This window comes from Chenopodium quinoa, unplaced genomic scaffold, assembly GCF_001683475.1.
Source record: "Chenopodium quinoa cultivar QQ74 unplaced genomic scaffold, ASM168347v1, whole genome shotgun sequence".
NCBI classification, from domain to species: Eukaryota; Viridiplantae; Streptophyta; class Magnoliopsida; order Caryophyllales; family Amaranthaceae; genus Chenopodium; species Chenopodium quinoa.
The window spans coordinates 1,352,118-1,375,680 of NW_018745291.1; the positions used below are offsets into that span (position 1 = coordinate 1,352,118).

General features: G+C 34.3%; 1 protein-coding gene across 1 annotated transcript; it reads right to left on the bottom strand.

Moving 5' to 3' along the window:
• Positions 1 to 1,404: 1,404 nt before the first annotated feature.
• LOC110712149 (protein TIC 55, chloroplastic-like) lies at positions 1,405 to 10,464 on the bottom strand. Its single transcript, XM_021890585.1, has 3 exons — positions 9,913 to 10,464; positions 3,099 to 3,201; positions 1,405 to 2,972 (listed from the first exon to the last, which is right to left on the bottom strand). Exons 1-3 carry the CDS (start codon positions 10,326 to 10,328, stop codon positions 1,854 to 1,856), a joined length of 1,638 nt encoding a protein of 545 aa, XP_021746277.1. The 5' UTR covers positions 10,329 to 10,464; the 3' UTR covers positions 1,405 to 1,853.
• Positions 10,465 to 23,563: the final 13,099 nt, after the last annotated feature.

Sequence of the window (23,563 nt, forward strand, 5' to 3'; positions counted from 1 at the left end):
TTTACAAAGTGAGCACAATCATATCCCTCAAAGTAATAATATCACTCTAGAGATGCTACAACCATTCTGGTCCAATCACACAAAGCTAGTAGACGCAGCAGAAGAACTTGGAGGTATGTTTCCTTTTCTAAATCACTTGTCGTTGAGGTGTTAGTGATTTGAAAACTTTTATTGTTGTTTTGTTTTCAATATAAATATTAATCCCCCCATCTCGCAATTTATGCAAGGACTTACTTTCACCTGATGTCAAATATAAATGATGCATGTTTTAATTTTGGCTTTTCTAAATGATTAATCATACTTGACTTCAATTTGCAGTATCGAGGTCTACATTGAAACGAACAATAAAAGAATTGGGTGTCGAGAAGTGGCCAAGAAAAGGAAGAAAACAACAGCCTGATGCAAAGAAGAGGAAAACAAACAATACAGCACCATTTGAAAGTTATTGCTCACAACAGAATGTGGTGAACCTAGGTAGTTCAGCAGCTCACACGGAAAATGTGCAGTGTATAATGGGATCAGACCTGCATTTGGAAGAGCCCTTAATTGAAAGCCATATGGATATCCAGCAACAAGTCCAAGGGCATCTGGAAGGCGCTCTTCATACAACTGAAAGTTCAGGCACAATTGTTGTAAAAGCCACTTACAAGGAGCATTCAGTGAGAATTGTTTTCTCTTTGACTTTACCGATTAATCAACTAATTGAAGAAATAGGCATGAAGTTCCAACTTGAGTTGAACAAATATAGATTGCTTTATCAAGATGAAGATAAAGAGTGGATGATGCTGACTAGTGTGGAAGATTTGAAGTATGCTTCGGATGTTGCTGAATCATTGGGAACCAAGTTTGTTAGATTGTCTGTTATTGATTAATAACATCTGATGGCCTTGATTAATCCACTACTGTATTAAATTTGGTGTTCTGTTGCACCGGTTTGTAATTCAGCAGCATGGTTAACATTGTTAAGTACTTCATATTAAGTAGTAAGTACACTATGTAATGTGTGATTTTTAGTGAGCTTCCTGAAACTGTGAAAATTACATGTAATTAGCTTTATTGTTTACAATACTAGTGTTCTGTAGAAACATTGCTTAAACATCTTATGTAACAGTCTTTTTCTGAAAACCAAATTATCAGCTTCGACTCCAGACGATACTTACTGCCGTGATTCAGTTATGTACTTATATGAGTGATGATTAGCATGCTGAGATTCTAATAATATGCCTGTTGCCATAAATAAATACTGGAACCAATTATACTCTGATGCACTGATCAGTGATCACATTGATCTTTCACCCTGCATGCACTATTATAGATATATAGCCATACTGATTTATGTTGTATATATGTATCCTTATGATTTATCAACCTATATAATCTTAGAAGAAAAAAAGAAATAGGCAATTGAATTAAAAAAAACCGTTCATCATATAGCTGACATAAGTTGTGAGGGATTACATTGATAACAAATGCAAACTCACTGTTTACATCACTCTTAGACAGAAATTTTGAGGAAAAACTATGAATTCACCCAGCTATACACAATTACATAAACACACAAATTCTAATAGCAATACAATCTAGCTATTTCCATCACTTCATCCGTCCACACAGTAGGCATCAGTCATTCCACTTAATCGACCAAAAGATATATTTCTCAGTTTGAAAACAAACAGAAAAATTGAATTCAGAATATTTCACTACCTGTCATTTCTTTTCTATGTGCTTTCTGTACAACATAGAGTTCTGAAATCTGTAGTAGCCCAGTCCTGAGACTTATTTCAGACTCTTGTTGAAGTGAGCATCTCTTAATTTCCAATCCAGAATTTATCCTCAGAAAACACGGGAAAATTTTACAGCCTTCGATGAGTCCTAATAAAATTTGTTGTATTCAATGCTATTGCAGCAGAGCAAGCATATACTCCAGCCAAGCACAGTGAAGTGGTAACTAACCAAAGAGCTTTCCACTGTCTTCCTGAAACAAGTATGGCAAATCCAGTGGACAAAACAGCGATGACAGACAGGGCTTTTTTCCATGCTTCAAATGCTTGTAAAACACCACTACACTCCTTGCAATGGATCACATGTCGGAAATACCTGTTAGCCCAATTCGGAGCATACATTGTCCCTAGCCCACCTTTAGCAGGAGATTGAGCTGAGAGCCCAGCAACTAGGCCTGCTGGGGCATGCTCAACAACTGCTGGAACTTCAGGGAGCGAAATAGTACTGTGCCCAAAATGGTAAGGCATACCATGTCCAACTTTATCCATCCACTTCCTGTATTCTGCAACCCAAGTGTCAGAAGACTTCAGATTCAAATAGAGTTTCTTTGTGGGGACTTTCTCTGTGATCAAAACCTCGTTTTGAGACGAAAGGAAGCCCATGTCTTGCTCAAATACCTTACTAGCGTTTTGGTGGAAATACCATTTGGGGAAAAATTTAGCAAGAGGCGATCGTTTAGTGGTTCCAAACCTCACAATGAGCATGGATTTACCCTGTCCTGATGGTCTGCAAAGGAAGAGCCCAGTGAAGTAGTGTTTCTCTCCCTTTTCATCAACTAACTCTCTGCTATTTGACAGCACACAAGGTGCCTCAAACCTCAGAAAATTAAGCATAGACTTCTCGCTTTCTTTTCCCCACCAGCCAGCAAATCCTCGTTCTGTTCTCTCAGTAACCTCGAAAAGCAAAGGTTGAGCATCTTCACGCTTTGCAGTCCAATCAGTCCGATCATGGGAGATCGGGATGTGGGCTGGATCCATTAGGTTCTCGAGGAGAATAGAGTGGTCATATGGAAGCTCATGTGTCGTCGAGACATCTTGAAAACCTGGCCTAGCAAAGTTTTCAAACCAAGGGATTTTCTTGGCGTTTGGCGGGGTTCTTTGGGACATCCACACCCACACAACTCCTTGGCAATCTCTCACTTCATAAGTCCTTATACATGCTTGTTTAGGAATTTTGGCTTCTGCTGGAAGCTGCTAGAGCAGATTTGTGAAAGAAATTTATTAGAAACATGGATTTTGCAGCAAGATTTTAATACAAAGATTGGAATTCTAGGTGAATGAATATTAAAGAGGAAGTCGAGTATGCATTGACCTGACCTGAGGTATCTTCACACATTTGCCTTCGCCTTCAAATTGCCAACCATGGTATAAGCATTCCAACCTCCCATCAACTAATTGCCCTTCTGAAAGTTTGGCTAGCCTAAAGCAATCATCACATTAGAAATCAGCTGTCTATCTAATTTAGATGTCTATCAAAATAATTGTTTTGGAATTATCTTTTATCATTATTCAATCATCATTCTTGTAACACAAAATCTTTCCCACCCAACATTTAAATAAATTTAATTCTCTGCATTAACAAAGTAGATTCAACGAGTTGCGTCTATGTTTGAACAATTATGTTCCAACTTCCAAGTCATCATTTACAATATTAGTAGACAAAATGCTAGTAACATAATTGAAATTAGTAAGCTGGAAGCTAATTGAATGCAATGAAAGTGCTCGGTAAAATAAAATTAACGAGCTAAAGTATAGTTGTTGATAAGTATATTAGGTGACTCGTACTTCGTAGCTTTGTCCGCCCGATCGGGCGGACATTGCCCGGTCTGACCGGGCGGAAGAAGAAGAGGTGCCTGGCAAATTCGTTGAAGAAACTGCTCTCGCGCCCGACCGGGCGAGCCTTCGCCCGACCGGGCGAGCCTTCGCCCGATCGGGCAGACCTTGCCCGGTCTGACCGGGCGGTGGGGGTTGGATACGTTGAAGCATTCGTATGGAGTTTTCTTCTCGCGCCCGATCGGGCAGACCTTGCCCGGTCTGACCGGGCGGAGAAGGAAAAATACGGAACGCGGATTTTGCGGTTTTAGGTTATCTTATTTTATTATCTTTTTGCCCAAGTATCTTTTAATTAGGGATTAATATAAAACCTCCCTAATATCAGTATTAGGGTCAAGAGAGAGAGAGTGAGAGCCGTTCTTGAGAAATACAAGAATCATCTTTGTAATCTTTGCAGTTTATAGTGAAATCATTCGATCTCGGTGCCCGTGGACGTAGCTATCACATCGATAGTGAACCACGTAAATTCTTGGTGTTGTTCTTATTGTTTGCATTGAATTTCTTTATTGTTTTCTTGTTTGTTTTCGACCTTTGCTTCCGCTGTCGCACAACAATTGGTATCAAGAGCTCAGGTTCAATCCTTGGAGAGTTTCTTGAAGATAACAATGGCAGGAGATTCAACAATAAGAATTGAGAAGTTTACCGGGAAAAATAGTTTCGGGCTATGGCAAATTAAGATGAAGGCTCTGTTAAAACAACAGCAGATATGGCGTCCGTTGGCTCCAAAGAGTACTACTTCGGAGTCAGGAGACGGACCGACTGACTCGCAGTTAGAAGTTATGGAAGAGAAGGCACACTCTACCATATTACTTAGTCTTGATGATCAAATCATCACGGAGGTTGCTGATCAGGAAACGGCGGCTGGATTGTGGCTGAAGCTGGAGTCATTGTATATGACTAAGTCGTTGACCAACAAATTATTACTGAAACAGCGGTTGTTTAGCCTCCGGATGCAGTCAGGTACTTCCTTACGGGAACATCTAGAAAAACTTAACTCTATTTTGCTTGATTTACGTAATTTAGATGTTAAAATTGATGATGAGGATGCTGCGTTGATTTTACTTGTATCTCTACCGTCTAGCTTTGAGAATTTTGTAGAGTCTTTTGTTGTTGGTAAGGATTCTATAACCTTAGAAGAAGTGAAGGCAGCACTTCATACTAGGGAACTCAGAATGAAAGCTACGAGTGATAATGGGGAAAATGGTAGTGGGTTATTTGTTAAGTCCGGAAAGTCTAAAAAGAATAAGGGGTTTAACAAGGGGAACAATGCTGGGTCGGGTGCTGGAAACGGCAAGGATGGATCTAGTAAAACTACTACTAAAACATGTTATTACTGTAAAGAACCGGGTCACTTTAGGAATAATTGTCCGGTGAGGAAAAACAAGTCCCAGGCTGCTGTAGTTGAAGAGAAACCGAATGAGAGCTATAATTCAGAGGAAGATTTAGCATTAGTCAGTTCTGCTAGGTCTGATGATTTATCTGATAACTGGGTTCTAGATTCGGGGTGTTCGTTCCATATGTGTCCACGTCGAGATTGGTTTGATACATATGAACCTCGCAATGGGGGTATGGTTATAGTCGGTAACAATGCTCCATGTAAGGTCACAGGTATTGGTTCCATGAGGTTGAGGACTGTTGATGGGCGGAGGTTAACTTTGACTAATGTACGGCATGTTCCTGCTTTAGGAAAGAATCTGATTTCATTGGGTACCCTGGATGAATTGGGGTACAATGGTGTGTTTTCAGATGGGGAGTTGTGTATTTTCAGAGGTTCTGAGTTGGTACTTAAGGGTATCAAAAGGAACACCCTCTATGTTTTTGAGGGTGTTACACTGCCTAGTTCTGCGGTTTGCGCATCTGTATCTCACCAGGAGATGACTAAGATTTGGCACATGAGGCTTGGTCATATGGGGGAGAAGGGGATGCAGCTATTGTCCAAGAGGGGTCTTCTATCCGGGGTCAAGGTTGCCAACCTTGAATTTTGTGAGCATTGTGTGTTTGGTAAGAAACACAGGTCAAAGTTCAGCAAGGGTGCTCACATTACTGATGCAGTGCTCGATTACATCCATTCAGATTGCTGGGGTCCATCTAGAGTTGAAGGTATGGGAGGTTACCACTATTTTGTGTCATTTGTTGATGACAAGTCCCGATACACATGGCTTAGGTTGCTTAAGTCAAAGGATGAGGCCGTCAAAGTTTTCAAGCAATGGAAAGCTTTGGTGGAAAATCGACAAGGAAGGAAGATCAAGAAGCTACGAACGGACAATGGGCTAGAGTTTTGCAAAGACGAGTTTAATCAGTTCTGTGCAGATGAGGGTATAGGTCGGCATCATACTGTCAGGAAGACACCACAGCAGAACGGTGTAGCAGAACGGGTTAATCAGACACTGCTAGAGAGAGTTCGATGCATGCTCTCTAATGCAGGGCTTGGGAGGAGGTACTGGAGTGAAGCTGTGTTAACAGCTTGTTATGTCATTAATAGGGGTCCTCATTCTGGAATTGATTCCAAAATTCCGTTTGAGATCTGGAGTGGTAAGTTGCCTAATTTTTCGAATTTGAAGATTTTTGGTTGTGTTGCTTATTATCATGTTATTGAGGGTAAGCTGGATCCACGAGCCAAGAAGGGGTGTTTTGTTGGGTACGGGGATGGTGTGAAGGGGTTTAGAATTTTTTCACCTTCGGAGGGTCGGGTCATTCTTAGTAGGGATGTTACTTTCGATGAAAACACCATGTATTCAATTAAAAATGCAGAGATTTCAGATTTGAGAAGGGAAGGAGACAATTTATTACAGACAGATGGGGTACTTGAGGTACATCAGTCTACCATTGCTGATTTACCTCGGGTACAATATATTGATGATGATGCTGATGTTCCAGTGCCGGGTACTCCTGAACCTGAGATTACTCCTACTCATTCTAACTCTGGGGATGAGGTGGAGCAATCTAATCAGGGGTCATCTAGTCAACCTGACACCATTCTTGAGATGCCTAAACGAGTTATCAAGAAGCCTGTTAGATTGATTGAAGAGATGGAGGGAAGAAATTGCTGTGTTGATGCGATGACAGGTTATGCATTGAGTGTAGCTGATGATGTAGAGTCATTTGAACCTGCCACATATAAACAAGCAATTAGTTGTAGTGAGTCTGCGCAATGGCTTGCCGCAATGGGTGAAGAGATGCAGTCCCTTTACAAGAACAGAGTGTGGGAACTGGTAAAGGTACCGGAAGGGAGGAAGCTTGTGGGTTGTAAATGGATTTACAAGAAGAAAGAAGGGTTGTCGGAAACTGAGCAAATACGTTTTAAGGCTAGGCTAGTTGCTAAGGGGTTCAGTCAGGTAGAAGGGGTTGACTTTGTTGAGATATTCTCACCTGTGGTTCGACATACTTCTATCCGTGTGTTATTGTCAATTGTAGCACATTTTGATCTTGAGCTGGAGCAGTTGGATGTTAAAACGGCTTTCCTTCATGGCGATTTGGAGGAGGAGATTCTGATGAAGCAGCCCGAAGGATTCGAAGTTCCTGGAAAGGAACACTATGCCTGCAGATTGCTAAAGTCATTGTATGGACTTAAGCAATCCCCCCGACAGTGGTACAAAAGGTTTGATTCTTTTATGGTTTCACAAGGTTTTGACAGGAATTCATATGATTGCTGTGTGTATCATAGTAAGCTGGATAATGGTTCCATGATTTATCTTTTGTTATATGTTGATGACATGTTGGTTGCCACAAAGAATAAATCTGATATTGCTAGATTAAAGGAGATGCTTAACTCGGAGTTTGACATGAAAGACTTGGGTGCAGCTAGGAAGATTTTGGGTATGGAGATCTACAGGGATCGGGCTAGAGGTAAGCTTTTCTTGACTCAGAAAAGCTACATTGAAAAGATTTTGTCTCGTTTTGGGATGGAAAAATCGAAGCCTATAAGTACGCCAACTACTGTTAGTTGTAAGTTGTCTTTGTCTATGTCACCTCAATCAGAGGAGGAGTTGTCTTATATGTCTAGAGTTCCATATGCAAACGCGGTTGGTTGTTTGATGTATGCTATGGTCTGTACTAGGCCGGATATTGCGCATGCTGTTAGTGTTGTAAGCAGGTTTATGGCTCGACCTGGGAGGGAACACTGGCAAGGGGTGAAAAGGATTTTTCGCTACCTGAGAGGGACAACTGATATTGGTCTTGTGTACGGGAATGGTAGGGAATGCTTGGTCACTGGGTACAGTGATTCTGATTATGCAGCTGATGTGGATACCAGGAGGTCTGTGACTGGTTATGTGTTCACTTTGGGTGGTTCTGTGGTTAGTTGGAAGTCTACATTGCAGTCATCAGTTACGTTGTCAACTACTGAAGCTGAGTATATGGCTCTAACTTCTGCAGCTAAGGAGTCTATTTGGCTCAAAGGCCTAGTAGGTGAACTGGGTATTGCACAGGATTTTGCTACAGTGTATTGTGATAGTCTAAGTGCGATTTGCTTAGCTAAAGATCAAGTACACCATGATCGGACGAAGCACATTGATGTCAGGTATCATTTCTTGCGTACTGACAAGAGGATTAAGGTGAAGAAGATTGGGACTGCTGACAACCCGGCTGATTTCTTCACTAAGCCTGTTCCGTTTAGCAAGTTTAAACATTGCTTAGACTTGCTAAATATTGATTACTACGTGATGTAGTAGGCCCTGAGGGGCGAAGTTGGGGAGCTCCTGGTGTAGGTGTGTTGGCCTTAAGGTGGAGCTTGCCCGGGGCTTGTGATGCAGGTGGAGCATTATGAGTTGTTATACTTGGAGACGAGTATGTGATGGGTCTTGGTTGAAGACTTATCGGGATGTATGGCTTATGCATGAGTCTTGCATCGGGTTTGGCTTGAGATGTTTTTTCACTATGTCTTGATGGGGTCGTTTGCTGACTACGAGTTCTCGTCAAGGTGGAGATTGTTGATAAGTATATTAGGTGACTCGTACTTCGTAGCTTTGTCCGCCCGATCGGGCGGACATTGCCCGGTCTGACCGGGCGGAAGAAGAAGAGGTGCCTGGCAAATTCGTTGAAGAAGCTGCTCTCGCGCCCGACCGGGCGAGCCTTCGCCCGACCGGGCGAGCCTTCGCCCGATCGGGCAGACCTTGCCCGGTCTGACCGGGCGGTGGGGGTTGGATACGTTGAAGCATTCGTATGGAGTTTTCTTCTCGCGCCCGATCGGGCAGACCTTGCCCGGTCTGACCGGGCGGAGAAGGAAAAATACGGAACGCGGATTTTGCGGTTTTAGGTTATCTTATTTTATTATCTTTTTGCCCAAGTATCTTTTAATTAGGGATTAATATAAAACCTCCCTAATATCAGTATTAGGGTCAAGAGAGAGAGAGTGAGAGCCGTTCTTGAGAAATACAAGAATCATCTTTGTAATCTTTGCAGTTTATAGTGAAATCATTCGATCTCGGTGCCCGTGGACGTAGCTATCACATCGATAGTGAACCACGTAAATTCTTGGTGTTGTTCTTATTGTTTGCATTGAATTTCTTTATTGTTTTCTTGTTTGTTTTCGACCTTTGCTTCCGCTGTCGCACAACAATAGTGAATGCCACGAATGGTGTAAATGGATATATACTTGCATAACTAAAAGGCTACATGATGCATAATATTTTATACATGAAGCACATGAACTATATTGAACATAAAGTAGTTTACATTAATTTAAAAAAATTATTGAGATAGTTTTGCATTTTAGCTTGATTTAATTTTAACCCAAACACTTTCAAATTATGCAAATTTCTCATCTCAAATCTCAAATCAACTAGGTTGAAATGCCTTGTTAAACAATGTTTAAGTCTCTAATCATTGAACCATACTCCCAACATTCAAACGTCATACTAGATTACAACGAATCAAAAAAATCATAGAATTCCAAATATAATCAATCAATAATGTACAATTCAAGACCTCAGTGTGTACTCTACAACATATATAATTATAATGTGCATAATTTACATTATAAATGAAGGGATCCTGAAGATCAAATCATTCAATTTCAATTTACAGTCCAACTTCCTTCAGCAAGTTTTCAATTTAACAAGAGTAAAACCCAAATAATATACTATGTCATGAACGTACGGGTGGAAGTCGTGACACCCAACCCATTGAACCCAAACCCGATATTAAATCAAGTCTACATCTTTCACACTTAAATAAATATACTCGCACTTAATGAACGTACGGGTGGAAAGTCATGACACCCGAGACCAATCACGTCTACATCACTCACACTTTAATTAGTAATTAATTATCTAAAATCGGCAAGAGGATAGTTAATTACCTGTGGGGGCAACGATCTTCGTAGCACCTGAGCTCACCAGAAGCATCACGAAACAAAACAAGCTGTTTATGAAAAACAGTAAGACCCAAAGGAGCATCTTCTGGAATGTTCTTAGTCAAGTAAAGTGGGTACCATTCTTCTGTCCAATCATAATCTACCACCTCTCTCTCTCCTCTGACTTCTGCTTCACTGCTGGGACCCACAAACACTTCATCTTCTTCTCCTGAAGCTGATGATCCAACTGCAACATCTGATGCAATTGCATGTAGTTTATTGAATGATAATTTGGGTTTTTGATTTGAAGTCTTGATGAAATTGTGAAGTTTCAGGTGGGAATTTGATGGGGTTTGTGAGAAACAGAGTATTGGGGTTTTTAAGAGAGTAGTACATGGAAGAATTGCTTGCAAAATTGCCATCTTTTTTTTGGAAACTTTTAATTTAAGCTAAAATTGTCCCAAACAATTTGGGTATTTATTACATTGAGAAAGAGAGAGAGAGAGAAAAAATGGGAATTTTTGGTTGCTTGGTAAGTTGGGGCATAGCTCCTGGCCACACATTGCTAATTAGTAATTAGTGAAGGTGTTGTATTCATTGTTGACCATAAATTTTGAATTTAGAACAATTTACAAGTTTAGGCTTTTTCTCCAGGACTAGGAATTTTGTAAAGCTTAGATTAAATATGTTCAATTCAGTAAAAATAAATAATTTTAAAGAAAAGAAATATAATAGAGATTCAGTAAAATCAATTTTAGTTTAGTTTAGATAATTTCAATTCAACAAAAATAAGGTGAATAAAACAAAATTTTATATGATGTACGGAGCATGCGATTAATATTTTGACAATATACTCCGCATTTTTATCAATTCTAGCAAAATAATACAAGTAGAGTACTAAATACGAATAAATGTTTTGGGACTTAAAAGGTGATACTCCGTACTAGTTATTAGTGCATTGAGTTCTTAATAACTTGTACTTATGTCCTACTTAGTATGTAGTTATGTACTTTGTGATAATCATTTATTTATTTAGTGATGAGTAAATTCATTAATAAAGATTGAGAATAAAATTTGGCTAGCTAAATTTTGAGTAGTTTATAATTTCCATTTGTTAGTTTAGGAAGATACGTTTGAAGATGTACCTTTGTTTTGTTTTTTTTTTTTTTTTTTAAAATATTGATTACAACCTTTTTTTTCTGGATTAGGTGAAAAAATTTATCACAAAGTTCTTGTTCTAATGCTAAAATATGGTAGATTTTAAGTATTAGTTTAAGTATTTGTTTCAATTAAAATGCTGATTTGTTTTATAAAAAATTATTGTTAAATTAACATTGTAATTCATAATTCGGTTAAGTAAAAACTGTGCATTGCACGGAACTTAAACTAGTAACTTAATACTAAAACAGACACCAGGAGTGACACATGTCACCACTTTATGCTGTTTTTTCCCTCCAAAATCCCCTTTCCTTTTTAACCTTTTTTAGATATTTGATACAAATATTATTCCATATCTTTTATATAATCTTCTTAATTGACAAATATATTTTTTTGTTATTTGGTGTTCATAATTCTTTCATAAACATTTACCTAAAGTATTATTCCAACTCATTTTAATCATCTTTTAAATGGAGTATTATTGAATTTGCCAAAAAAAAAGTAACAATAAATTAGATTTTACTAAAACATTATTTCAATTCATTTTTAAGTATCTTTCCAATAACTTGAAACGAGTCTTTTTTTGGGCAATGCCTAACCGACTCATGATCACTTTTAGTAGTAACACAAGATTTTGAGACCTTTTATTTAAGGGAGAAATTAAATAAGATATAATTTATCTAAAATATTCGAAAATATGGTGGAGAGTATAAAATAACGTAGCCAAAAATACAATATTAACATTAGAATTAATGAATTATCATTACAGTTGCACAATAGATGGGTTCATCAGAAAAAAAAAAAAAAAAAAAAAAAAAAAAAAAACTATTCTTGGTATATTGATTTGAAATCTTATGAAGCAATACTAATTGAGTTAATTTGCTATTAAATATTTTTTTGGATTTTTTTAACTTATATATTTTTTTAATGATTTTCTTCCCACAAAAAAAAAAAATTTTAAAAAAAACATGATAAAGACATTATCAGTGAAATATGAGATAAAAATATAATGAAAAAAGTAAAGATAAAAAAGGAGAAATAATATTAAGATTTTTTTTTTTTTGAAAACAGCAGAAGACACAGCAAATAAAAAAGAAAAAGGAACTTAAAAAAATCAAAAGGAATAGAGTTAGCAAACGTTGAACAGTCTGCCGGCACTGATTTCCTCATTAATGTGCATGCTCTAAGGTGTCCAAATTGCCAAACGTTTTTATTTTATATTTATCTAAAACTAACATGAACTTATGTATCAAAATTTTTACTTTGCCTTTTAATATAGATTATGACATTTTAATTATTATATATTTTTTTTTATCAAATTTTATTTGTTAGACATAATTAATTAATTTTAAAAATTAAATTAGAATACCGTGCATGCACGGGTCTTAAGCTAGTTTTATCTAAAACTCTGCATATAGGGAAATGGAGTATTTATATTTTGTAATTTTTACAAAACAGGGAGTTGTTCAACGTGAAAAATGTGCCATGTTAGTTGTTACTAGGTGTGACGTAATTTGTCGTAGCACAATATGCAAATTAAAAATAATTGTCCACTTTTAATTTTTTTTGTGTATGTGTGTGGTAAGAAATTAGTACGGAGTATAAATTAAAATGCCAATAAGCGTATGAGCTAGCAAATCCACTTCTAAATCAAGCATATGTTGGGTTACTCCAAATTTGTTGTCTTTTCATTTCTTATGCTTACCGCATCAGGTATACTTTTAAAAGGTTGTTTGGTTCTTTAAATTGTACGGAGTAATGAATTGGTATAGAATCTCACGCAAGGGACTAGGGAGGTATGAATTCTAAACCCATTTATTTGGAATGATTTTTACAATTCATTAAAGAAATGAATTGTGAGTTTTAGGGGGTGAGGTGTGTATGAGATTATAGGGGATAGAATGGAATTAGTCAACTAGAATTCCTTGGTATGAAATTTCATATCTAAATATGCCTAACCAAACAACCCCTAAATTAATTTCACTAAATAAATGATAATGAAATTTTTTGATGCTTCTATCTGATCATTAAGGGTCCGTTTGGCATTGCTGTGGTTTTCTATTTTTTGGTTTTTTGTTGTATAAAAACATATGATATATGTCACGTAATGAATAAAAAATTATTTAAACTTATTAAAATCATAATAATTTTAAAAACCGACAACAAAAAAGTGGAATCACCTTTTTTTTCCTGTTTTTGATTTTTAGTTTTTTTTTTAAAAAAAAAAAACTAAAAACAAAAAATGATGTCCAACAAGCCCTAAATTAATAGTTTGTTAAATAAATTTATTGTCAATTTATTTTATTTCTAAACTACCCGTCCATCGAATAGCGGGGCTAAGGTCTTAAGGAGTAGAGCTGATTAAGATTGTCCCATTAATATAAACACACTAGGCCAATATTAGTCCGTTATTAATAACATATATACTTTAATTATTGTTTCAAATTAATTGTCGCATTTGCTATTTCAAGATTTCTGAAGACAGATACTACGTATTTAATTTGATAAGAGTAGCAAGCTAGTGTTGAAGTTTATCCTACCAAATAACACATGTAAGTGTCCCACATTGATAAAAGAAGAGAGAGTTAAACACTTTATAAGGCTACTCCTCCTATTGCCATATGGTTTTGAGGTGGAACCTCTATATATAGTGGACAGTTGTGTCGGGTGTGACCCAGACCCGTTTATCATGGTATCAGAGCCAGGTTAAGTTGTGTTGTAATCTGGGCCAATATTATGGACAACTCATTTGCAACAGTTATCAAAAAAGGATGCTTTATATTATTTGCAACAAAACTATTTCTTTCCTAATATAGTAACTTTTTTTTGATAAAATGATCAAAATACCCTTATTTAAAATTTATTAACACATGATACTATACATAATTACAAATTATTTTAACCCTAATCTAACTTTATCATCTTAAGTTTTTCCCCCAAAAAAATCAAATTCATCATCTTATCTCCCCACCAATCCACCATCTCTCTCCTCCATCTTCATCCCTCACTTCATCATCTTTTTCCCTTTTCATATATCATCTCCTTCTTCATTTCTCATCTCTCATTTCTCATCTTTCACATCTCCTTCTTCATTTCTCATTTGGTTCGTGGGTGGTTGTTGGTGGTTTGTGGGTGGCTTTAGTAGATCTGGTGGTTTTGTAGTTTGTGGGTGGTTTTTCTGGTTTGTGGGTGATTGTTGGTGGTTCGTGGGTGAGTGTTGGTGTTCTGGGCAGTTCATGGGTGTTGGTGTTCTGGCAGTTCGTGGGTTTTGGTGGTTTTGGTGATGGTTTTCAATCGATTCGTGGGTGTTGGTGGTTTACGGTGGTGGTGGTTTCAGGGGTGGTGGTTTTCTATGGTGGTAGTTTTGGGTGGTAGTGGTTGTAATACCCCGTATTTTCATACATATTTTCCTAATTAATTATTATTTTCTAAAAGGGTATTTTAGTAATTCAACTTACTATTTAAATCTTGGAGCCAAAATGATATTTGAATTTTGGCGCCAAAAGTATTTTGAAAACTAATCATTATTTTGGATAAGATTTATTATCCATTTATCCTATTTTAAAAACCGGATTATATATATTTCGGATATTTTAATTAAGGAAAAAGCTATATTTTATTATTAATTTTAATAGGTCCGAAAATCCCAATTATTTAGTTAATAATTTCGGATTTTCCTATGTGAAATTCTGATTTTTATTTAGTTAAATTATTTGGTGAATATTTGGTATTTTGTTATTTAATTTTTTATTACAATAAATATTATTTACACAATTATTTTTATTCCTTTAAACTAGCAAAATATATTCCTAAATACTAAATAGGAAGGCCAAAAATATGAGCTTAGGAAAGCTCAATAATTTCGGCCATCCCATAAAGATTTTGGGAAAATATTTTGGTAATTTGTATTTTTAATTATCTCCCTAAAATCTCCTATTTTCCATAATTTTAATTCTCCATCTTTTTGATATCCAATTATTATGTTTTCTTTCCATTCATTCTTCTTAATTATTCCCCAAGCAATCCCAATTTCCTTAATATTTTTCATGACATACATACCTTCCATATTCAATTATACACAATCCCTTCAAATATCAAAACTTTCCTTAAATCTTTGCTCACTTCTCCAAGTAATCTCTTAAACCCTAATTACCATAATTCTTCCTATATTTTACTACCATAATTCATGCTCATTCTATCCTATAAATACCCCTTCATACCTCTCACATTCTTCACACCAATTCTCTTCTTTTCTTCTCCTCAATTTTACACAAATCATCCCGTTCATCTTTGAAGCCAATTTTCGGGTACTTCTGTTCAGTTTTTGGGGTAGTAACGTTTCACAAAAAGTTGTTCCTCTCGAAAAATCCTTGAGTTTAGGCTCAAGAATCACCCAATTCGGAGCTATATCAAAGGAGTTATAGCCTCTGAAAGTTCTACCTATTATTTCCTACGCAAATCCAATTCTTTTCTTCTCCTTTTCTTTTATTCAATTATTATTATTATTATTATTATTATGGGAGATTAATATGAAATTATTATGAGTATTTTTAATTATATAAAATCAGATTTTAATAATGTTCATGTTGAATTAATTTAAGAGGTTCATGTACATATAGTTGGGAGGGTTTAATTTAATTATTTGTGACTATTTGTTAACCTTATATTGATTAAGGTTATATTTATTTGTAGGGCGTTTTTGATAAAGCTACTTGAGAGTTCTTTTGAAGTGTTGTTGGCTAAGTGAAGATCAAGGTACGTTAGGTGGCTAAATACCTTGAAAGTGATCGATTTGAATAACATGTTTGAATGATTTTATGGTGAATTGAATTAAATTGAATTGAATTATGGTTTATGAAATAAAAGTATGTTTAAAAGGTTGGTTTTAATGATTGAATTGGAGTATTGATTTTTATAACATGTTTTGATTAATTTAATTTATTATTCATGTTTAAAAAGGATTGATTCTGAAAGCAAGTTGGATTTATGGAAAAGGAGTTTGGATTGTTTTCATTAAAGGTTGAATTATTGGATTTAAAAGAGGATTTATTGAATCATGCATTTATTATTATTAATGCTTTATAAGCATGTTGGTAATCCCACTATGGCGGATTTGGTTTATTGATAAGGCCTTGAACTTTGCATGACCGGGTCTTTCCTCAAGAATAGTCTTGTAACATAAGCAGACTAGCTTGGGGGGTGTGCACACTTGGGAGAGGAATTGGCTTTAATATGAGGAATTGGTTTTTAAATAATTGGAATTGGTTTATTGATTATTGATATTGGAATTATTGAGAATTAGTTTTAAACCATGAGTTTGGAATTATTGGATTATTTATTGGAAATTGGTTTTAAAGCATGTTTGCGAATAAATTGAGTTTAATTATCTTGCACTTACCGTACTTAGCATATTTTTCTAACCCGTACTTCTTATTTGTTTTGGTTCGCTCTTTTCAGGTTGGAGTCAATAAATGATGCATTGGAGTCCCGAGATTTGTTTTCACTACATTAGGAATTTGGTCTTGTATCTATTTGGAGTACTCATAACATTGGTTACTATTATGGTTATTATTAATAAAGAAGAGTATTTGAGTTTCCGCTGCAAAGTATTGTTATTTTTAGTAAGTTGAGTAGCCTTGCGTAATCACGCGGCGGTAATACGCCTAAGTCTATCTCTACGGTATAATTATACGTATTATACTAGTATTTCCGTAGAGGGAGATTTGGGGGTGTTACAGTGGTGAATTTGGGTTCGGGTTTGGTTGTTTAGTGGTTTTGGCTTTTTTTTTGGTTTTTTTTTTTTATAATTAGATTAATACTTAAGTACTACCCTTATATTTCAATAATCGTGTTTAAAAACCTTTGTCTAGGAGTCCGCGCTACCCCCCTTTGTTGCACGTATAGCTCGTCTTAAAATGGTCATAACTTGAGCTCCAGATCTTTGTTTGAGGCGGTAATATATCATTGGAAAGATCTTGAAGTCTAATTTCCAATGCAATTTGAATCACTCCAATGTAATTTGTAGATAAAAAGTTATGATCAAAATAGTGGATGGGACTCATATTCGTTAAGTCTTTCATCAACCCCTTTGCTTCTTTCTATCCTTATTTCCTCTCGAAGACATGATATGAGATCCTTGAGCGACGTAGCTTCATACTCCATTATTATTATACTCAAGATTATCCAACCATAATCCATTTGCATCTAAATCACCTGAAATTCATCAAAACATACAAAACGGAGAGTAGTAGAGCATAATCTAAGCAAATAATGTAAAAATACACCTTAGACCTCTAAATCCATAAGCAATTGAGTATAGATAAGCACCTAAAATATGTACAAATTAGGACCTATCACCAATCTAATCTGTTTAATATAAATCCGATTTAATATAAATCTGAATAATCTCATCCATTGCAACCCGTAATCCTACACCTTAACATGACTTATTTAATCAACCTAATCTGACTCAACCCAATGAGCTTCCAGGAGCCGAAATGGATCGAATCTGAACTAAAATGTCTAGATCCAAATCTAATTCGACCCATCCAATTACCACCTCTACTAGTGAAAGGCAGAGGCATTTGTGGATTGTTACTCGAGAATTTAAGACTAGATGTTACATATGATCAACATAACATTATACTTTTTCACGAGTTGTCTTTCTAAAATCTTCACTTCTTTGTTTCTTAGAGCAACTTTGGATTGTATACTGAGGAGCAACCGCGACAAGTGTGCTTCCTTCTTATGTATCTGATCCATGTTGTGGATGTCCATTATAATTGGTTGGCTCTCTCAATATGGTACATTGTACAAATCAGATACTCCATCCGTCCCTAAATTACATTCCTGGTTTTTATTTTGGGTATTTTAAAATTACAGTCCTCCTTTCCATTTTTAGTAAGTTTTTTTTTCCAAATATCCCAAATCGACTCTCTTTTTCTGTTGTATATTTAATGTTTTTTCACTCTTATTACTATCCTAATCTCACTCTTATTTTCTCTCTCCATCATTTTTTCTCAAGTTTGTACTTCCCATAAATAACCTAATGAATATGATTGGTTCTTAATTTTCAATTAGAAGCATGTTATTGGTCCTTTTTTTTCTGCAAAGGATTGATGACATGGCATCATTAATCATTAATCTATCTTTGTTTTACTCAAAGACATCATTTAATGTTTTGTATTTCCCGTTAAAATATTTCATTATTGTTATTTGTCTTATTCTTTCCTCCTTAATTCCCGTATAATTTTACATACATGAATGTAATGTAGGGACGGAGGGAGTACATATTATTCATCAATGACCATCAAATTTCACCCTCTTTTCTGATAAATTTCTAGTTTATCTCGAAATAAGCATATCTCGTGGTAATTTTGTAAATATAAATTACTCCATCCGTTTTTAAATACTTGCTCCATTTCTCCATACGCAGAGTTTTAGGAGAAATTGGAGAAATTAATAAAATATGGAGGTAGTGGGGTAGTTGAGAAAATAAAAAATTGTAAAAAGCAAAAGTAATGGAAGAATAGGAGGAGAGAGAGTATTATGTTGGGTCCACCAAGTGTGAGAAATGAATTAAATATTGTAAAAGCTTTCCAAAAAAGAAAATGAAGCAAGTATTTAAAAACGGCCGAAAAAGGAAAGTGGAGCAAGTATATTTTTCATGAGATATATGAGACATGCATATCTCAAGGTAAATTGGGCGTGTTAAGTGTTTGTCATTCACCCATGCTCCTGAGTGTTGCAAATCGGATATGTGGTCAAGACTCTGATATTATACATTCATACATGGGAGGTACTTACCACTTAAAAAATAAAAAACCACCGTTGCCGAGATTGAACCCAGGTCACCGGGGTGACAGGCAGGAATACTTACCGCTATACTATAACTTTGTTAGTGGTTTGCCATTTACACTTTATCTTATTCAAAGTCCATAAAATTAGTTTTAATTCAAAGTTTTAAACCATAGTTATATTTTAAGCAACTTGCTTTTATTTGTACTCAGGCCTCGGCCTCGCTAAATGGCATCTTTACTTCTTTAGTAATGTGTGGGTTCTAACGTTGCTGTAACATACTTACATTTCCATACATAAAAATAGAGGTAAGGTAAAAGTAACAATAAAAACAAGTTAATAGTGAGCATCGTTTTGTTTTTTGTTTTTAGATTTTGTGACTCTTAGAGCAAGAGGGAAAAATAATTTAGAAATGTAGCAATAAATAAATGGTGGACCTATTAAAAGACTATGGAGTACTGTACTTTGTATATTACTCTACAAGTTCTACTTTTACTTTAGCTTTAATAAAATATATAATCCTTTTAATTGTCAGAAAAAAAAAAAAAATTGTTAATAAATAAGAAATTTCACTTCACAAATAATACTTTGTATATTTAAACAAGGATGTTTTATCAAAAAATAAAAAATGAGGATGTTTATATACGAAGTATTTTGTTTACGCATACGAAATTTTAAGCAATTGTTATTCTTTGTACAAGAATTGTATTTATGCTACAATCTTTATTATTTTGACTTGTGTGCACTAAATTAGGTAAGTTACCCAACGTCCCTACCCACAAATAATGCACAAGTTAATAGGAAAGTTTTATCATATGACATGTGATAGAAATTTATGTTTGAATGATAAATTTTATGATATAAAGTACTTTAATTAGTTTTTAAGAGTAGTGATAGAGACTGATAGTATATGAACAATATTTTCAATAATGATAACATAAGGTCCATAACAAGTGAAAATATGGGTTCAAATTCTTATTCCTCCATTGTATTTTTTTTTTCCCCTCCATTGTTTGTTATAATGATAGGCTTAAATGTGGTTTTTTTTTTTTTTAAAAAAAAAAAATTATTGAAAATTAGATTATGATTTTAGACGTGATGTAAAAAAAAAAAAAAAAAAAAACGTGATCCAATATATAGCAATGAGACAAAACGTGTACAACGTCGTCAATAATTACTAGCAGTAACTAGCATTCGGCTACAAGCTATTGCCTTCTATTTTTAGAATTTTTGTCCTACAATTTTTTTTCCAATTCAAAGCAATAAATTGTCTTTCAACTTTTAATTAAATTGTGTAATTATTTAATTATCTTTTTAAAACGATCAATTGGGTTTTTAACTTTGCTTCTAATTATAGCAAATTAATTTGAACGATCCAAATCAATGTTCTTGATGATCTCTTATTTAATGTGTAGGTGGCTCCATCCAATTGCGATTTTTGCATAATACTCCTTTAGTAGAGTTTTTTTTTTTAACTGTTCCCTGTTTATCTGCTTTTTTCCCTTTGGTATTTTGCGTTAAATTATAGCAGACTTATTTGTACTCGTTTGATTTTTCAATGATAAAATGTATTAAAAAAAAAATACTCCATAATATTGTATACCTAGCTAGTTTTCTTTTTATTGATTTATTTAATGATGAAAATGATTATAATTTTCATAATTTTCCTAGTTTTTAATTTTCCGGTAATTTTGAAAAGAAAACAATCAAAATAATAATGTACTAGATGGCCAATTATAACCAATGTGATTTGATTACCACATACATGGTTCCACAATTTGCTTTTCCATTGTTCATTCTTCCAATAAAAAAAACAAGATGAAATTGAAGAATTCAAAAGGTTTGAAATCTACTTCATTATTATCAAGTTACCACATTTAGAGCACACTAATACACTATAAGTCATAGTAATCTATAATAAGCCATAATAATCTATAAATTGATGCCCATTAGAGGGACAAACTTTCTAAATTATTTGTTGTTAAGCTATATACCAAGTACGTTGGGAGTATATTTTATGAACATGTGATGTTAAAAGAAAGATAAGAATATTAATGTTGTGCGCTTTTATTATTTTTACCTTAAAGTATTAATGGGCTACCTAAAAATGTTTGGAGTATCATATATTTTACTCGTAGGTTAAACTGATCAAATTAAATGCCCTAATAAGCCATGTTCTTGTGAACTTTTTTTCAAATCCTATAATTTCTATAAATCCAGGTAATAATTGTGGCAACTTGTGCAGCAGAGTTTTAATAAGTAAATATGCATTTCTGATTGGCATTAATCAACCTGCACTCTTAAAATTGTCATTTTCAAATGTCATTTTCTTAGTCCTAAATACGGGAATGTGCTCTATGCTAAGCTTATACTTCTGCTGCTCATCATTAATTGTATCAATTTGATTGGCCTATGATTTAATGCAAAATAATTGACTTTCTTATACTCTACTGTATATTATTGTGTGTTAGACTATTAATAACTCCATAGTTTGTTGTTACTTTGGTATCATTTTGTTAAAGGACCAACTCAGCCAAAAGCTTAAGCTTATGGTTGAGGCCCAAGAATATGTTTTTATACTCTATCACTCCCCCTCACATGAAAGACCCTTTGGGCTTAAAATGTGGATGCAACACAGATCCACCCATACCTGGTGCAAATTAATTCCACTTTAAATGAGGGGTGGATGAGATTCGAACCTGTGATCTTTGTGTCACGCTGGCTCCGATACCATGTTAAAGGACCAACTCAACTAAAAGCTTAAGCTTATGATTGAGGCCCAAAAATATATTTTTATACTCTATCACATTTGATTCATTTCATTACAGTATAATGTATAGTGGGAAGTTTGCCACTTTGCCGTGAACTTTGAGTTTTACATAAAAATAATGAGTTAAACAGTTATAATAACAATAGAAATAAATAATTAAATAAATAAAGTTATTGGCCCTTTTCTTTTATGAATTTGTTACAAGTAATCTCACACGATCTATAAGAAAAATAGTGGTGTGACTAATGCGAGATGGAGGAAGTAGGTAATGAAATTAGAAATAACATGAGGGCTATTGATGCAATTATCTAACGCATCTCATCTAAGGTGATACATAAGATGCTTATTTATTACGAAGTAGTAACAAACAAATTAGAAAATGTTAAGAATTCAAAAGGTTGATTGTGTAAATTTAAGAGCATGCATATAACAATTATATACTGGACTGTGCTACATTTCTACCATTGTTACACAAAATTTTCAACTATATGGAGTTATGGACCCTAGTTCGTTTATCCATATATAAATAGAGAAGATATATGGGCAAATTTTAACATAATTATGGATATTGTTTAAATAAATTTGGAAAAAGTGGTAATACAATTATAGTTATGTAGATTGAATTAGAAATGTATGCTTTGAGTATATTATCATTATATTTTAGCATCTTATTCATGCACAAGAAATCTCGTAAAGTATTAAGTTTTGAATACATCATTTTAATACACCGTTAATAAGTTTCAAATACATACTAAGTATAACTTTATTAATAATAATAAATAAATAAAATAAAATAAATAATAAAAAAAAAAGTGGTAGGTGTGACGACTAATGCGAGATGAAGGGAGTAGGTAATGAAATTAGAAATAACATGATGGGTATTAATGCAATTAGCTTACTCATCTCATCTATGGTGATACATAAGAGAGTTGCTTATTTATTAGTAACAAACAAACTAGAAAATATTATGAATTCAAAAGGTTGAATGTGTACATTTAAGAGCATATAACAATATAGACTGGACTATGCTGAATTTCTACCAATGTTACAAGAATTTTCGACCATATGGACCCTAGATTATCTATATATATAGATAGAGAGGATATATTGGCAAATTTTAACATAATATTGGGCATTATTTAAATCTCTCTAAAAAAAGTGTTATACAATTATAGTTACGTAGATTGAATTAGAAATGTATGGTTCGAGCATATTATCATTATATTTTAGCATCTTATTTATGCACAGGAAATCTCGTAAAGTATTAAGTTTCGAATACATCATTTTAATACACCGTTAATAAGTTTCGACTACATATAACTTTAAAGGAAAAAAAAAAAAGTGGTGTGACTAATATATGTGATATGAAGGAAGGTAGGTAATGAAATTATTAATAACATGATAGGTACTAATGCATGCAATTAGCTTGCTCATCTTATCTATGGTGATACATAAGATAGATGCTTATTATTTATTAGTAACAAACAAATTAGAAAATGTTAAGAATTCAAAAGCTTGAATGAGTACATTTAAGAGCATATAACAATTATAAGCTAGACTATGCTACATTTCTACCATTGTTACACATATTTTTCAACCATATGGACCCTAGTTTGTCTATTTATTGGCAAATTTTAACATAATAATAGGTATTATTTGAGTCTCTTTGAAAAAGGTGGTATACAATTATTGTTAGGTAGACTGAATTAGAATTGGTTGGAGCATATTATCATTATTTTCTTTAACATGTTATTCATGCACAAAAAATCTCACAAAGTATTATGTTTCAAATACATAAATTTTTTTATCATTTTAAAAGTTTACAAAGTAATAAACAAATACCGCCTTTATTATTTACTTTATTTTATTTATTTACTTATTATAATGTAGATATGTAGATTATGATTTTCTTAAAGAATTGTGAGTGTTTGT